The 13,848-nt window shown below is 53.4% G+C and overlaps 1 protein-coding gene and 1 long non-coding RNA gene across 5 annotated transcripts in view; one reads left to right on the top strand and one right to left on the bottom strand.

The window, feature by feature from the left end:
* LOC121819116 (uncharacterized) overlaps positions 1-4,287 on the bottom strand; it is a 39,808-nt gene extending 35,521 nt beyond the window's left edge. For 2 of the 4 annotated variants that reach the window (XR_009596701.1, XR_009596696.1), the window contains exons 1-2: positions 4,209-4,287; positions 1,099-4,011 (exon numbers count right to left, since the gene is read on the bottom strand). This is a non-coding gene — a long non-coding RNA (uncharacterized LOC121819116). The remainder of the gene's footprint in view (positions 1-1,098; positions 4,012-4,208) is intronic. The other 2 variants (XR_006059319.2, XR_009596707.1) reach the window with 2 other exon arrangements.
* TMEM125 (transmembrane protein 125) lies at positions 3,605-6,809 on the top strand. The gene is made up of 3 exons (XM_012116468.4): positions 3,605-3,655; positions 4,957-5,106; positions 5,349-6,809. Exon 3 carries the CDS (start codon positions 5,491-5,493, stop codon positions 6,148-6,150), a length of 660 nt encoding a protein of 219 aa, XP_011971858.2. The 5' UTR covers positions 3,605-3,655; positions 4,957-5,106; positions 5,349-5,490; the 3' UTR covers positions 6,151-6,809.
* Positions 6,810-13,848: the final 7,039 nt, after the last annotated feature.

The raw sequence follows: 13,848 nt of genomic DNA on the forward strand, positions 1-13,848 counted from the left end.
TTCAAGTGGACGGCAAAGGGACTCAACCAAACGTGTACATGTGTCCATCCTCCCCCAAACTCCCCTCCCATCCTGGCTGCCATCTGACATTGAACAGAGGTCCCTGGGCTATATAGTAGGTCCTTGTTGACCATCCACTTTAAATGTAACTGTTCATAAGGTTCACAACTCCCTCTCTATCCCTTCCCTCCATCTTTTTCCCCTGGCAACCATAAGTTCCTCCTCTAAGTCTGTGAGTCTGTATCTGTTTTGTAAATAAGTTATTTGTATCACTTCTTTTTAGATTCCCCATTTAAAGGGTGTCATATAATATTTCTCCTTCTCTCTCTTGCTTCCCTGAGTACAACAGTCCCCAGGTGGGAAGGCTGTGCTGTTAGACAGGATAGCGGGGGAAAGCTCCCTGAGAAGGGGCATTTGGGCACCTTCCTGAAGGAAGGTGAGGGAGGGAGCCCAAAGGAGGAAAGTGTTCCAGGCAGAGGGAACAGTCAGTGCAAAGGCTCTGAGCAAGCACAAGCAGAAGAGAGACAGCAGGGGATGAAGTCAGAGAAGGCGTTAGAGATGGTGGAAGGACTCTGGCTATTTCTCTGGGTAAGATAGGCCATTGGAGGAGTGACATTGGAGGAGGACCAGTGACATTATCTGCTCGAACCCTAACAGTGTCACTGCAGCTTACTGGGTGGAGAACAGTCTGAGGTGGGAACTTGGCCCAAGCAGGGAGGCGGGGCTGCAGGGCCCCTCCCTTCTCCTGGGCCCTCCCACCGGCTAAGGGATCAGTTGGGATCTACACCTTGCCCTCTCTGCCCACTGTCGCCTCCTCCCCATGCCTGCAGTACCACCCATCTGAGCTGTCCCAGCGGCCTCTGCTTTGGGGACAGAGTTCAACAGCCCTGCGAGGAGCCTGCCTATCCACCTTAACTCCAAGTTATTCGATAGACCCATAATGAGAACAGAGTGTCACCTGATCAATGTTTAAACTGAAGAAGCTTTTAGGCTTTGCTCCCTCCACCCAGAAAAATTCCCTTCAAATCCCCAGAGGAAGCGGGGGCGAGGGCGAGGGGGGGTGGGTGCGTTGGGCAGGGGGCGAATCTCGTGACTTACCCTGTCTAGCTCTATTCAGGACAGCTGGACCATGGGTCTGGCTGGAACTGGCCCCTCCCTGGAACCAGGAAGAAAAGGAATGTCGGAGGAACAAGGGGAATACACAGCCACTGAGCCCTGCCAGGCCCTTGCTCCATGCCTGCCCCAGGGCAGGAAACTCCGTAATGTTTTGCAAAGTAGTAAAACCACATGTTTGTCCCAAGGTCCAGCCTGCCTCTTCCCCTTTTTCCTTGAAGGGAAGCCATCCAGTAAAATATCTGCAAGCCATACCTGGAAAGCTTTAGACAGATGACTAGTCTGAGCTGAGATGCACTATAAGTATAAAATACACAGACAAAATAAAAGATCAGAATAGCTCAATCACTTGTATAGTAAAATGAAAATATCTGGGGCTTCAATAAAAATTTTTAATGTGTTCATTTCACCTGTTTCTTTTTACTTTTTTCACGTGGTTACTAGATAATTCTAAATCACATATGTGGCTTGTGTTATATTTCTACTGGACGATGCTGCTCTATAGTTATGACCAGGCCCCAATGATTTCTACAGACAAAGCAATGGACGGGTCCGGCATAATGACTTTGTGAGCTGATGACGGAAAGAAAATGTTGATTTTGTCTTTCTTGTGTGTTTCATACACACCAGAAGGAAGAGACAGCAGGAGGTATTACAGGGGGTTCAATCCAGTCTAGAGCCACTTCCAACCATCCCCCCTCACCCATTGTGTGGTGTGTGGTGCCAGATTCGCCCATCAGAAGCAGAGCCCTGCCAAAGTTCTTGTTATACTTCAGAACCCGCCTTGAGTACCTCAAGTAAGTCCAAATGCCTCACCAGGGCATTCAAGGCCCTGTGCCACCTGAGCCAGACTTGTCTTTCCAGCTTCATCTCACAAGCTCCCTGCGTAAAAACCCCACATCCGACAGTTCGCACATTGATTCACGCAGCAAGTGTTTATTGATTTCTTCCCAGATGCCAGGCACAGTGCTGGCTGCTGAGGTCACCATGGTTAGCAAAACAGGCACTAAACCCTTATGCGCTGGGAACCTCTCGTCTATTGAGGGGTATTACTGTTGTTCAGTCACTCAGGCGTGTCCGACTCTGTGACCCCATGGACTGCAGCACGCCAGGCTTCCCTGTCCTTCACCATTTCTCAGGGCTTGCTCAAACTCATGTCCATTAAGTCAGTGATGCCATCCAGCCATCTCACCCTCTGTCATCCCCTTCTCCTCCTGCCTTCTGTCTTTCCCAGCATCAGGATCTTTTCTAGTGAGGGGTGACAGGTTAGTAAATAAGGGCACTCTTGGTACATTTAGTAAGAGCAGTGGTAGGGGAAGCCCCAGGACCATGGGCACCCCAGAGGGGCACCTGAACCTGCCTGGAGGTCAAGGAGAGCTTCCTGGAGGAGGTGACATCTCAGCTGAAGAATTCAAGTTGGTCAGAGTGAGGTTGAGGATGTTGTAAATATCCCAGGGAGGGGGAACTCTTGAGTTCAAAAACCAAGCAGAAGGGCAGAGCAATGCAGAGCATGCATAACTGAAAGAAAGTCATTCTGGCTGCAAGGCAGGGGCCAGAGGAAAATGACTGGCCAGTGTTGATGGGTTTTGTGAGCCTGTGAAGGAGAAAGGCATTTATCCCCAAGTGTTTTTTCTGCAAGTGTTTTAAGCAAGGGAACCCTTGCTTTCTACCTGAAGAGCCATTACCCATGTCTCCCTGTCCACTCAAACCCTGCCTCCTCAGTGAGACCAAGACGTGGGGCAAACCTACCTTGGTCAGGCCCTTGAGGCTTAGAAGGAAAGTGGGCAAGGGTCTTGGGGGGCTCCTGCCTAGGGGAAAGTGACAAGGAAGTGGTGGGGCTGGGTTCGTGGGACAGCTGGTTTTGGAATTTGGGGCAGAGGCAGGATTTGAGTTTGGAGTTAGAATTTGGGCGTTACATTCAGAAATGGGGCAAGTTTGGGGCCGAGGATGAGGTTGCAGTCCAAGACCTCATTCCAGAATTTGGAGCTGAGGTTTCAAGTCAGATCTGGGGTTGGCATTTGGGGCTGGGACTGGAATTGGATTTGGAAATGGGGCTGAGGTTAGGATTGGGATTTGAGATTCAGAGTTGGGGCTGAGATGTGAGGTAGGGGCCTCAGTTAGATCTAGGAGTTCTAGGTAGTGTTTAAAACTGCAGCTGGGTTTTGGGGTTGGGTTGCAGGCTGGAGTTAAAGCTAAACAGAGGGTGGAGCTGGGGGATGGGCTCAGGTCCAGGCTCTGGGGCAGATGGACAGCATTCCTCTTGCTGTCCAGATCTAGGAATTGTGTTCGAGCCCTAACAGCAGCAAACAGAAGCCCCTCCCTTCCCTGGAATGCCTCAGCCCAGCAGAAGGAGCAGTGCCACGTCAGCCAATCGGCTCAGGCTCTGCCTTGGAAACACCTGTTGATCCTCCTCCCCCTCCCCCTCCTCAGCTCACCTAGGTGCAGGTTAGGCAGGTGAAGCGCCTCCCCGGAAACGGAGCTGGAACGCCCCACCTGCCCGCCCTGACCGCTCGGGATCGGATCCAACAACTCCAGGCTTCTTGTGAGTGCCCCATGATCCCCTACCCCTGCCAGCCCACCTTCTCCCACTGGCTCTTCCCTTGAGAACCCCCAACCTCAGGTCTGCAGTCCCAGCACACCTGTGCAAACAGTTTCAGCCCGGTGAAGTCACAGACCTGGGGAAGCTGGGACTGATTCCAGGGCCCCTCCTCAGCCCCTCCCCCACCTCCCTTGGGGGCATCTGCAGCTGCCCCTCCTACCTCATGTGCCAGGTAGCCCCTGCTGAGGGATTGGGACAACAGATACCTCAACAGGGGTATAACCCACGTACAGTCATGAAGTCACGTTTGCAGAATGACCTAGGGCCTGCGTCCTCCACATAAAGCAGGAGTCTTCATCCTGAATTGGATGAAAGAATGCTGGGTTCTTTTATTCAGAAAGCACACTCTGGGCATCTTTACAGGCCCTAGAATTCCCACTGAAATTCTGACCTGGAGATTTTTAATGCCCCCTCCCCCCAGATAAAGGTTATTGGCCTCACTTTTCAGATTAGGAGCCTGAGCTCCAAGAGGTGAGCTCATGGGGGCTTCTCTTACCTCCTGCAGGCCCCTCTCTGACTAACCCACAGCCCAGCACTCATCACAGCAGCACCCCTGCTGTAAACTGGGGCTCCTTGTGGCAGGGCCTGGAAGGCTGTACTTTGCCCTGTGGGAGTCACTCTGACTGGCCTCTGGAGGACGTGTTCGATGAGGAACCACTGCAAGATCCCTCGCCCACACACCCATGGTGGAGGGACTGCAGCTGGGGGACCAGGCCAGAGCCTGCGTTCCCTTTGTACCACGTTAGAGAAATTGTGGCGTGGGGGGCGGTGAGAGGAGAAGCGTGGGGGAGGCAGGAAGAGCAGTGAGGGCGTTGTGGGGGGACAGAAGCTGAAGTGCAGGAGCAGGGGGATGAGGGCAGGGCTGAGATGGAAAAGTTCAGAGGTGGCGACCCCAGGATGTACCCGGGGGGGAGCGCAAAGGAGGAGCAGGCTCAGGGTAAGATGACGAGCTCGGGTTGGGACCTGCTGTGTCAGAGGTGCCTACGGGACATCAAAGTGACTACCACCTTACAGGTCTGGAGCTTGGGAGGGAGATCTGGGTTTGGCAGAGAGTGGGATTCGGGAGCCAATAGCTGTGGCTATGAGATTGGATGGGACCTCAAGGGGAAGGAGGAGGTTACAGGGTCAGATTCTAACTCACAGAGAAGGAGCCACAGCCCCGATAGAGAAGATGCAGGATCAGGCTGCTGGTTCCAGAAGGGTTAAATCATAAGCCCCCTCCCTCCCCATAACCCTCCCCCCAGGAGCCAGCGGTGACAGCTGAGGCCATGTGAGTCAGATCCTGAATGAGGCTTTATCTGCCAGTCTTCATCCAGTCCCATCATCCACCGTGACACCAGCTCCATCGGCCAGCCGGCATGGGACAGGCAACTGAGACAGCAAGAGCCAGAGAGGTCAGGGGTTGGGCAGCGGGTTCCCTAGAGGGCTGGGGGTGCTTTGGGTGGAGGAGCTCTCCTAGGCTTTCTGGAGAGGCATTCCCAAGGGAAAGTGCTAGGGAGGGACTTGGGTGCCCGGGAGGATTGCAGGGGACACGGGAAGATTCCCAGGGGACACGGGAGCATCCCCAAGACTCCCAGGAGAGACCATGAGGGGAAGGTGGGCTGGGGAGATAGCAAGTGTGATTCTTCCCTGGCAGGTGATGGTGACCAGACCCTGGACCATGCGAGGAATGAGACTCTGGGCCTCTAGCTGCCACGCAGGTGGTGGAGGCTCCAGGCCATGACCTGCACCTCTGCCCCCTGACGCTGCCCTCCGCCCTCACTCGTGCCAGATCAGCCATGTCTGAAGGAGAGGCTCAGGCCCCGCGGGGCCGGGGGCTGCCCCCTGATGTGCTGGCGGAGCAGGTGGAGCTGTGGTGGTCCCAGCAGCCGCGGCGCTCGGCGCTCTGCTTCGCCGTGGCCGTGGGCCTCGTGGCGGGCTGTGGGGCGGGCGGCGTGGCCCTGCTGTCCTCCACCAGCAGCCGCTCGGGGGAGTGGCGCCTGGCAGTGGGCACGGCGCTCTGCCTGCTGGCCCTGCTGGTCCTGGTTAAGCAGCTGATGAGCTCGGCCGTGCAGGACATGAACTGCATCCGCCAGCCTCACCACGTGGCCCTGCTGCGCAGCGGAGGAGGTGCGGACGCCCTGGTGGTACTGCTCAGCGGCCTGGTGCTGCTGGTCACCGGCCTGACGCTGGCCGGCCTGGCTGCCGGCCCCGCCCCGGCCAGGCCGCTGGCTGCCATGCTGTCCGTGGGCATCACCCTGGCTGCCTCTGGGGCGCTCCTGCTGCTGGGCCTGCTGCTCTACCAAGTGGCTGTGAGTGGACACTGTCCCCCAACCCGCACGGCTGCCCCCACCACCCGCAGTGACCGCAGGGGCAATGGCAGCGTCTTCAGCATCTCAGGACAGCTGTCCGCCGGTCAGCGTCACGAGACCACGTCCAGTATCGCCAGCCTCATCTGACCGAGCCCAGGCCCTCTGTCCCCCGAACTGCCCTCAGCCTCCACAGAACCGTGCCTGAGCGTGAGTGAGTGTGTGTGCAAGCGTGTGTGCACACGCATACTGAGGGGATAGTGACAGCGGGTGTATCCCCAGGACTGCCCAGCCCACTGAGGGACTGTGTGGCTGATCTGTGATGAGGAGCCGGCATGCACCCACACGTCACATCCCGAGGAGAGGGCTACTTCTCCTTGGAGCTCATGGAGTTGTCGGGGTCTGCCTGTCGGTGTCCCGAGCCTCTCGGCAGAGAAGGGTCTGAGATCCCTGAAGATTCTTGGCCCCTGTTCCCAACACCTCTGAGAGCCAGCTCTGCCTGTAACACCCATCACCTGTTTGCCCAGGAGAGGCTGCTGCCCACCCCCAGAGACTGCCAAGTGAGCCCTCTTCATCAAGGAGACTGGCCGCAAAGTGGACAGAACACGGGCTCTGGCATGACAGGCCGGGGCGGCAGTGCCCCCTCCACCACTCGCAAGCTGAAGGCCTTGGGCAAGTGGCTTAACCTCTCTGAGCCCCAGTCTCTTAAGAGAAACAGTCATGGCCATCAATTGTTAGGATCAAATGACATGATGTGTGGAAGGGCCAGGCCCATGGCAGGTGTGCAATAAAAGTGGTGGCTGCTATTACTAGTATTGTCTTCAAGCATCTCCCTTAGAGACCGTCCCTTCCCCTGGCCCTGCCCCATCCCGCACAGCCATCCCTCCCAAAAGGAACACTGTGTGCCTCTCTGAGGCTAACAGAGGTACCCTGAAGGTGTCCTCAGCTGGGCCTGTGGCTTCTCCTCATAGGTACTAGGAAGCTGGAGTGGGGAAGGCTGAGGGGCTGCTCGCCCTCAGGAAGGTGGTGGGCCTCTGGTCCCAGGGAGAAGGCGATGTGGGTGGGGAGGCTGATGAGTCCTCATCTGCTTAGGTGCTGGTTCCACATGAAGCCTGAGTATTTAGGTTTTATTGGCTGGTTTCTCCAGAGGTTGCAGCTCCCAACCCCACCTCTGAAACCAGAACATCCTGGTCTGTGTAATCGCAGCAACGGCTGGCCTGCCTCTGGGTTCCCAGGCATGGGAGGAGTGTTGGATGCCCACTGGGGCATAAGAGTCTCTTCCTGCTTAAGGTCAGCCCTGAAAGGGCTCTCCCTCTGTGGGTGCAGGGACACTCGTGGCGTGAGTTATTGTTTCATCGCTTCCTGCTTCACAAGGTGAAGAGCGTGGGATACCCCACTGAGGAAACCAGGAGCGGCGGGGAAGCCGGGCAGACATGCTGCCTGCTGCTGTTGCTGCTGCTAAGTCACTTCAGTCGTGTCTGACTCTGTGTGACCCCGTAGACAGCAGCCCACAAGGCTCCCCCGTCCCTGGGATTCTCCAGGCAAGAACACTGGAGTGGGTTGCCATTTCCTTCTCCAACACAGGAAAGTGAAAAAGCGAGAATGAAGTCGCTTAGTCGTGTCCGACTCAGCCACCCCATGGACTGCAGCCTACCAGGCTCCTCCATCCATGGGATTTGCCAGGCAAGAGTACTGGAGTGGGTTGCCATTGCCTTTTCCAGATGTGCTGCCTAAGAGGCGTTAAATGTGGAGCTACAGAGGCTCTGACAGGAAAATCACTTTCAGCTGCCAACATCAAGGCAGTTTCCTGGAGAAAACGCTGAGCTGATAGATGAGGGGAAGGGTGTTGCCAGCCACGACAGGGAACAACGTGAGCAGAGAGAATAGGAAAGTTGAGGAGCACCAGGAATTCCGTGGGCATCTCAGACTCCACATATTCAAATGTGAGCCCCTCTCCTCTCTACCTTGAACTAACTCCCGATCTCACCCTTCACCCAGCATCCAGTTAAAGACCTCAGGTGCCAAGGTCCCCCCTGGTTTTGCAGGCTAACGTGCAGACTCCCCAGCAGGACTGGCCTCCCCCTCCTCAACGCACCCATGAGCCAGCCGTGGTGCAGCGTCAGGGTGACCCCAACATATTCTGTCCCTTTTCCCAGGCTTCATGGCTCCCTTCCTCTGCTGTGGCACTTTTCAAGACCTTGTGCCCTAAGAAGCCATGTTCTTGCGGAATCTTTCCTGACCCTCTCCCCCTACACTAGTAAATTACCCCTTTGCTGTGACCAAACCTTCCATTGTAGACACCAGCCTGCAGTTCTTTCTCTATGAATCCATCCCCTTAACCAGACAGTGATCTCCTTCTGGCAGGGTCTGTGTCCTGCTCACCCATGTGTTCCTAGCCCCCCACACTGGCCCGGCACGTAGTAGGGTATGGATGTGTGGACTAAAGGCTCAGCTCACTGAGACCCTCCTAGAACTGGGAAGGGTGGGAGGTTATACCACTGTCTGCTGTTGGCCCTGAGTCTTTCCCTCCTGAGGCCCCACACCATCTGCCCCGGTAACTCATTCTTCCAGGGCTCCCAAGAGGGAGTTCTCACTCTCACCCAACTCCTGGCCCATCAGAGAACCACCGAATGCCTCTCCATCCTGTAAAACGGGGGTTACATCCTGGGTTTTTTTCAGCTGAGACGAGATTAGATTCTTTCACAAATTTACTTTCAAGAAACTAAAGGGAAACAGAAACAGAAAATTGGGAGGGGAGAGAGTTACATATGAAAGTGTCTGGATGAGCAGTTCCTGTAGGTCAGGCCGCATCAGACTCTCCTGGGAAGGACGCTACACGAGGAGCATGGTTCCTGCCCACAGAGGACCTATTTCAAAGGGCAGTGGAAGTTATCATCTATACACCCAACTATAACACGGGAAGGACGGTAACAGCTGGGCGGAGGCCCAGGCATGGTGAAAATGCTGATCCTTACTCATTCGCTAAAGCCAGCCCCACAACCTCCCGCTTCCAGCTTGTGTGCTCAGAGCATCTCACTAAACCGCATCTTGGTTTCCATCACCACCAGTTCTCCACTGACCACCTCTGCTCTCTCCCTCTCTCTTAAAGCAGTCCATTCTGTCTTCTCGTTCCATCTGGTTAAGATTCTGTGACTCATCCTCTCACCCACTCCTTGACAGACTCCTCAACAACTTAGCTACCTGACCTTTGGTCCCTCCCTCCCAGCAAAAATCCCCTCTGTGGATGAACACTCACAGCAAGTGGCTACTAGAGAAATCTGAAGAGCCAGGCAGCCCGGTGTCACCGTGATTCCCCATCACTGATCCCAGCCTGGTCTGAAACAAATTACCCTGTTTCCCAGGCCAGCTCCTGCTCCCACATGGCCCTCAAGTTCCTGCCACTCCCTTCACACCCCAGCGTCATTCTCCTTGCAGCCCCCAACACTGCTCTCTGCAGACAACTCGGCCTCCCTCATCATGAGAAAATGAGAGTCATGGGGCAGGAAACCTCCACCTTGCTCCCATGAAACTGCTGCTTCTTAACTCCTGTCTGTCAAATGGTCTTGTCAGCCAAGCTGAGGAATTTGGATTTTGTCCTCAGGACACTGAGAAACCTGGGAAGGTTTTAATTAGGGTGGTACCCTGACCAGAATGGGACTGGGGACTCACCTGGCTGCCCTCTGAAGCCCAGATTGGTCTAAGGATAAAAAGAGTAAGAAAAAATGACTAAACAGCCCCAGAAGTGCCATCTCAGCTAGCTCCTGAGGGATGAGAAGCAGCTGGCCAAGCTAGGGAGGTTGGGAAGAGAATCCCAGAAAGAAGAAAGGGCAGAAGTACCCAGAGATGAGAGAACTGGTCCTTTGAGGAACCACAGAGATTGTGCATGATGGAAACATGGAGCATTAGCGGGCAAGAGGCAAGGGCATACCTGAGGGGAGTCCTGAGCCCCTCCCTGGCTTTAGAGTCTCCTTAGCAGGTAGCACAGTTTCTTGAGGTCAAGAGGAAATCAGTGATGGACTGTAAGGAAAACAATGGCCTGGCTGAAATTGTATTTTAGAATTCATTGGAAGAGGCAAAAATGGAGGCAGAGAAAGCCTCTGCCTCTGCTCACAGAGGACTTGTTCCAAAGGGAGTGGAAGTCATCATCTATACACCCAACTATAACATGGGAAGGATGGTATCAGCTGGGTGGAGGCCGAGACTCCAGTGGTAGATTGATGCCATCTCCAGATGATGGGGCTTGGACAAGGAGGTGTCTGCTGGGACAGTCTTATAGGATAGGTTCTATGGATGCTCAGAAGGTAGGACTCACAGGTCTTTTTGACTATCTACCTGGAGGAGCTTCTTTAGGACCAGACAGATGTGATGGGTCCACATTGATAGAGAAGAAGTAGGTCTTTAAGTCCCTGAGCGGGAAGGTGGGGAGAGTGGATCAGAGCCCACAGTGGAGTGACTGGAGCCCACAGTGGAGTGATTGGGCTCACGATGCTATTTTGATAGGAGTGAAGGAAGAATGTGGACACAGGTAAGTTTGAGAATTTTATAACTGGAAACTGACCAACACCCATTCTCTCTGTGAGGCAGTCATGATGGTGGTTTAGTTGCTAAGTCATGTCCAACTCTTGTGACCCCATGGCCTGTAGCCTGCCACACTCCTCTGCCCATGGGATTCTCCAGGCAAGAATACTGGAGTGGGTGGCCATTTCCTTCTCCAGGGGATCTTCCCAACCCAGGAATCAAACCCAGGTCTCCTGCATCGCAGGCAGATTGAGGCCATTTTAAAGAACTTTTAGGGAAAATGAACAAGGAAACAGCAAGGTTGCCAGAGGCTTTGAGAGCCTGGAGAATGTTGGAGAATGGAGACTTTGAAAGCCTGAGGGAGGCTGGAAAACGGAGGCTTTGAGAGCCCATGGGAAGCTGGAGAACGGGCAGGAACAGAAGCATGGACTGGGCAGTGCCGGTGGCAGTGAGGGGGTGGGAGGGAAGGTTCTTCAACAGCTTGCAGAGGTTAAGATGCAGGCCTCAGGTTGGAGTGTCACCTGGAGTATGCAGTGGTGACATGATGGGGCAGGCATTGGCAAGAGAGAGGTTAACACAAAGACCCTGTAATCTAAACAGGTGTCAGGGACAAGGGGAGCTGATAAAGACAGCATAGAGTGGTCAGCTCCTAAAAGCTCCCACTGGAAGCAGGCAAGATGAAGAGAGAGAGAGGCTTGCCCCATGTTCCTTCTGGGTCTCCTGGATGCCTGGATCCTAGAAGAATATGTTCCAGAAAACTCCAAATCTGTTCTAGTTCAAGTGGTCCTTCCATCATATCCAGTCACACCCCACAGGAGACCTCAGGCTCCCCTTGAGGAGCTTCCTCAAGGGACCAGGGGACCAACACAAGCTCAGTGTTTGCAAACTGACCAGTCTGCCTCCTGGACTGTTGCGCAGGACCTGCCCTGGGCACAGCAGAGAACGGCCTGCTCTGGTCCCCTCCCCAGTCAGGGAGGGGACACACCATTTTTACCCTCCCAGACTGCTCTCCCAAACCTGGAACTTCTTGGCCCTGATTCACATGGGCAAGGGGTGCCAACCCAGGAAGGATGGGGGCAAATTCAACTATCAGGAGATTCTTTCTCTGGGTCTGTTTGATCATGACTTAGAGGTGAGATAATAGTGTTATTGCTCAGTGAAGCAGGCAAGTTGTAGTTAACCTGTTTGAGCCTCAGTTTCTCAGTCTACCAAATGGGCTGCCTGTCCAGCAGGGCTGTTATAAGGAAGTGCTTACACATCAGTGTTATTATTGTTGCTATCATTATATCCTACAGCATCAGAACTTTTCACCCCCTTTTTTTCCTTTTAATTATGCTGCTGCTGCTGCTAAGTCACTTCAGTCGTGTCCAACTCTGTGCAACCCCATGGATGGCAGCCCACCAGGCTCCTCCATCCATGGGACTTTCCAGGCAAGAGTACTGGAGTGGGTTGCCATTGCCTTCTCCTTTAATTATGACAGTGTGATAACACATTTACAGGAAACAGAAAATACAGAACAAAATTACATACAGTTCTACTATATATTAGAATTATTTTTTAAGTGGGTAAATTAAGATGTTTAGTTGCAGTTTCAATATCAAACTCTCAAAAATTAATAGAATGAATGGACAGAAAAGTAGAAGGATGCATGAAAAGCACTGTGAACCAATTCAATGCAATTAAAACAGCAGGATACAGATTCTATTCAGGTTTCCATAGACTATAAACCAAGAGACACTGGAATATATCCAGGGATGTAAAGCAAGTCACAAATATTTCATGGTCTAAAGGTACTGAAATTGTACCGAGTCTGTTCTCTTTATCACTGTGGAATTATGTCAGAAATCAATAGCAAAAGGTATTTGAAAACAACCCGTGTATCTTTAAGTGCAATGTGACATTTACCGAGAGAGCATCAGAACATCTACTTCTAGTCTTTCGCTGCTCTGAACTGGATCTTCTGACCTGAGTCCTGGAAAACAGACATGTTCAAATCCCAGTCTAGAGTGAGTGAGGAGGAAGGAGTCATGGCAAGCTCCTTCTTCAGAATTAAGACCGATGATCTGTCGTGGGGATAGATTGCCCTGGTGGTGCCCCTACAGATACGGCTAATGCTTGCAGATGCTTGCTCTGTTCTACTTTACACGTCACTCATTTAAGCCTTCTAAAACCATGTGAGGCAAGTGCTGCTAGGATCGCTATTTTACTGAGAAGAAGTTGGAGCACTGAGGGGGTAAGTAACTTGCCCAAGGTCACACAGCAGGTAAACGGCAGAGCTGGGACTTGAATCCAGGTCTTCCTGGTGGCTCAGATGGCAAAGAATCTGCCTGCGATGTAGGAGACCAGGGTTCGGTCCCTGGGTCAGGAAGATCCCCTGGAGAAGGGAATGGCAATCCACTCCAGTATTCTTGCCTGGAGAACTCCATGGACAGAGAAGCCTGTCGGGCTACAAACCTGGGGTGGCAAAGAGTCCGACACGACTGAGTGACTCACACACTCTGTACTCTCAACTCAGTTGGTTGCTCTGCCAGCCTTCTTCAACTTCACATCCCTGGCTTGTGTGACCCCTGTTTTTGGCCTCCACACAAGGACAAGGGTTGTGGCCTTGCTCTGGGGACAGAAGGATGAAGCTGCCAAGAAGTTGGGCTATCCTTTGCAGTCAGGTGTGGGTTGGCGCTCGCAGGGGAGAGAAGGTAGTGACAGCTACTGAGGGATGAGGACAGGTTGCACGCGAAGGGCAGAGGTGGGCTGGGATCGGGGTCTGAAGCCACAGGAGGGCAGACCAGAGAGAAGCCTGGCTGAGTCCCAGGCCTCCCAGCAGTTCCCGCATCCCCGTGCCCTTGAATCTGTGGAACAGAATGGTGTTTCCTCTTCATGCCTGGGGCCAGGCATGCAAGCCTGCTGGGAACCATCCCTCCGGGAAATCCAGCAGGGCCGCTCTCTAGGTCCAGATTTCCCACCACCCACAGCAGGTTCTGGAACTCCTTTGCTTTTTCGATGATCCAACAAATGTTGGCAATTTGACCTCTGGTTCCTCTGCCTTTTCTAAATCCAGCTTGAACATCTGGAAGTTCACGGTTCACGTGCTGTTGAAGCCTGGCTTGGAGACTTTTGAGCATTACTTTATTAGCGTGTGAGATGAGTGCCATTGTGTGATAGTTTGTGGTTTTTCCAGTGGTCATGTATGGGTGTGAGAGTTGGACTATAAAGAAAGCTGAGCACCAAAGAATTGATGCTTTGAACTGTGGTGTTGGAGAAGACTCTTGAGAGTCCCTTGGACTGCAAGGAGATCCAACCAGTCCATTCTAAAGGAAATCAGTCCTGGGTGTT

The sequence above is a fragment of the Ovis aries genome, chromosome 1 (assembly GCF_016772045.2).
Source record: "Ovis aries strain OAR_USU_Benz2616 breed Rambouillet chromosome 1, ARS-UI_Ramb_v3.0, whole genome shotgun sequence".
Classification (NCBI taxonomy): domain Eukaryota; kingdom Metazoa; phylum Chordata; class Mammalia; order Artiodactyla; family Bovidae; genus Ovis; species Ovis aries.

Bases quoted from the DNA above. Each gene is read 5' to 3' on its own strand.
- TMEM125 (XM_012116468.4), top strand. From the start codon at position 5,491: ATGTCTGAAGGAGAGGCTCAGGCCCCGCGGGGCCGGGGGCTGCCCCCT.